The 3,197-nt window shown below is 42.6% G+C and overlaps 1 protein-coding gene across 1 annotated transcript; it reads left to right on the forward strand.

Annotated features, from left to right (window-relative positions):
• Positions 1–325: 325 nt before the first annotated feature.
• LOC145718727 (polycystin-1-like protein 3) lies at positions 326–2,870 on the forward strand. The gene is made up of 4 exons (XM_081810236.1): positions 326–792; positions 1,254–1,381; positions 1,474–1,600; positions 2,275–2,870. The coding sequence occupies exons 1-4, from the start codon at positions 742–744 to the stop codon at positions 2,407–2,409; spliced, it is 441 nt and encodes a 146-aa protein (XP_081666362.1). The 5' UTR covers positions 326–741; the 3' UTR covers positions 2,410–2,870.
• Positions 2,871–3,197: the final 327 nt, after the last annotated feature.

Here is a 3,197-nt window from a genome sequence, read left to right on the forward strand (position 1 = left end):
TTTTTTTTTTTTTACTCTTTATTTCGAGGTAACTGTAGGTTCTCATGCAATTGTGAAAAATAAAACAGATCTCATACATTTCATCCAGTTTATCCTAATGGTGACATCTTGCATAACTCTAGCACAATATCCTAACTGGGAAATGAATTTGACAGAGAGAGACACAGTGAGAGAGGAGCACAGGCAGGGGGAGTGGAGGGGGGAGCCCGATGCGGGGCTCGATCCCAGAACGCTGGGATCATGACCTGAGCCGAAGGCAGTCGCTTAACCAACTGAGCCACCCAGGCGCCCTGAGGCCTGAGTTTCAAGGGATAGTATACTCAGTGTTCCAGCCAGTACTGCTCTTTTCCTTTTTTTAGCTTAGTTTTGTGAATTAGCTATTTGATAGTTACCACTCCAGGAGGGTTCTGTCGGTTCCTTGGAATAACATGAAATACAAATCCTCCCTATAGGTCATAGCTAACATATTTTCATTTCCTTCCAAGTTGTAATAGTGCTTTTTATAAAAATGTGTTTGAAATGCATAAAGAACCTTGAACTCCTGATAAGAAGAACACAAATTTAAAACAGGCAGAAACAGCTCAGGAGTGTGTGTTTGCTTCCTAAAACTCCCAGGTCAGTGTCCTCAGTCCCCTTGTTGACCTGAATGAGCAGTTACCTGAGAGGGCACTTGAGATCAATAGCAGTCTGAGCTTCGAAAACCCCGTGACCATCTGCTTCGTTCACTCCCTCGTCAATGTCATGGAAGCTGGTGAAGCCAGTCTTCAAAGATCCAAGCATGACATTGAGCAGGTAGGTGCAGGAGATGCTGATGTTGATTTCATTTTAGAAACTTTTTAGTCTTGGGAAGGCTGGGTGGTTCAGTTGGTTGAGCATCCAACTCTAGATTTTGGCTCAGGTAGTGATCTCAGGGTCGTGAGATCAAGTCCATTGTCGGGCTCTGTGCTGGGTGGGGAGTCTGCTTGAGACTCTCCCTCTCCCTCTGCCCCTCTCTCTCTCCCTCTCTTAAAAAAAAGTAGGTCCAGGACAGCTTATATCACGGGACAAAGAAATATGTCCTTGGGTGGCCCTCTTAGTTGATACAAAGGATGGTTGAGTCTTTAGCCAGACTGGAAGTACTTTCTATGGGTCCTTTCCAAAGAATGTCACCTTTCCTTATGTCACCATCAAGATCTTTGTCCCCTTTCTAACCCCTCCAAAACCATTATTCACTGAGGTTACTCAGGTCACGTGGTGTTTCCTTCTAAATGTAGGTAGAAAATATGCTGGAAATGGCCTTGCTGGCCCTTGGGAAGATCCAGGAAGTGTTTCTACAGCAGAACCAGTTTTCTGAGTCTTTAGTGACTTTGACCTCTTCTGTTGCTACTCTGATGCTGAACAGGTAACAGGAGGAGTGGGGAGAGGTTCATTTTAGGTTTTGGATCTTTAGAAAATACACAGAAATTGATTTCCCTTTAATTTCTCTTTCCTTAGCCAAAACATGTCAACCTGGCCTCTGAGCTCCTACACTCTCTGGTCCCCAGCACCTGTGAGGTTAGGCTTTCCATCAGCCTCAGCTTTGCAAGAGCTCTTGAACAGACACCCTGGAGTTAATGTCCAAGTGAGTGTAAAATTGATTCTGATCCAAATGGAAATGGGATTGATGGCTGCGGGCATTTGAATGCACCATGAAGGGGATGCACCATGAAATGTAAGCTCACCAGACCAAACAAGAGAAGCCTGGGTGCCCTGGATTTCTGTTTTACGATGTCAGGAATGGAGGCCTCTTAAAAATGATCCATGGTAGAAGTTGGGAGCATTAAACAGACTTCTGGATTTGACAGTTTCTGTGTTATGGTTTGAATTGTTCTCAACACTTCACTATGTACATACAAAGCTGGGAATACCTGAATAAGTATTCACTCAATGTATCAATTTAGCCATATCAGTATACTGTATTTCAGTATATTGTATTTCTTACCCAACAAACAGAAGTAAGTTTGGTGCCTTATCCTGGAGAGCAGAATTCTCAACTTCCTAGTAATCATGAATCCTCCAGGTATGAAGATGTAAAAAAAAATAATAATTCTGAGGGTCCCAAGTAAATGACTCATCTTTAATTAATTCTTTCCCATATGATGTTCTAATGAGAAATATTATTTCATTTGAGATATTAGCAAGGGGAAAAATCCCAACATTTACTTTAATTTTTTATATCTGACACCTTATTTACCTATCAGGGTGTTATTTCTAAAGATTTCAGCAATGGATGAAACTGAGTTTTCTTGTCTCTAGGTAACAGGACTATCTTTCAATCCCTTCAGGGATTTTGATGACAAGAACATTGTTGGAAGCGTCGGAAGTGTGTTGCTAAGCTCTAATCATAAATTGTTCCAAGTTGATGATTTAATGGAAGATATTGAGGTATGACTTGATTATTAGGGAATGAAATAGAAGGGAATAGGAATTCTTGGAGAACAGGATGGAAGAAAGTCATTTTAGATTCGCGGCAGTGCCATTATTTGATTATTCACATCTTCACTTGGGAACTTCTGCATGGAGATTACCTTACCTTTAGGGGAAGGTGTTTTAGGTCGGAGGTTGTATATTGTCCCCTAACCCCTGGCTCTGTGTTACCTATTAAAGCTCAGAGAGGAGGACTTAGGAAGTTACATTCCATTAGCACTAGAAAGGAGACTGAAAGACATCAATGGATGAACCATTTTGAACTTGAAGATTAATTAACTGTCTCCTTCTAGATCATACTGTGGAGAAATGTTAGCATGGAAATCCATCCTACCAGCCTCAACGTGAGCTCAGATCATTTTATTATCATAGTGGACATCACTTCCCTAGAGAAATCCCTGATCCTGTGCATACAACCTGAAAGTCCCCCCTTTTTTTTTTTTTAAAAGATTTTATTTATTTATTTGAGAGAGAGAGAATGAGAGAGAGCACATGAGAGGGGGGAGGGCCAGAGGGAGAAGCAGACTCCCTGCCGAGCAGGGAGCCCGATGCAGGACTCGATCCAGGGACTCCAGGATCATGACCTGAGCCGAAGGCAGTCGCTTAACCAACTGAGCCACCCAGGCACCCGTCCCCTTTTAATGACACTCTATCTGGGCTTCCAGTATCAGCCTAACCACACCCCCTTCGACTTGAACATCACCCTTCCAAAGAATCAGGTGTGGCAAAAAGGTAAAGCCCCAAACAGAAAC

The sequence above is a fragment of the Leptonychotes weddellii genome, unplaced genomic scaffold (genome assembly GCF_054177405.1).
Source record: "Leptonychotes weddellii isolate Sample4059 unplaced genomic scaffold, ASM5417740v2 HiC_scaffold_20722, whole genome shotgun sequence".
In the NCBI taxonomy this organism is placed as follows: Eukaryota; Metazoa; Chordata; class Mammalia; order Carnivora; family Phocidae; genus Leptonychotes; species Leptonychotes weddellii.

What these genes read in the sequence shown, in the direction of transcription:
- LOC145718727 (XM_081810236.1), top strand. Translation starts at nt 742, where the DNA reads ATGGAAGCTGGTGAAGCCAGTCTTCAAAGATCCAAGCATGACATTGAG. An exon ending in GCTACTCTGATGCTGAACAG is followed by an intron (nt 1,382 to 1,473) that starts GTAACAGGAGGA and finishes CTCTTTCCTTAG; the next exon opens with CCAAAACATGTCAACCTGGC. An exon ending in ACCCTGGAGTTAATGTCCAA is followed by an intron (nt 1,601 to 2,274) that starts GTGAGTGTAAAA and finishes TCTTGTCTCTAG; the next exon opens with GTAACAGGACTATCTTTCAA.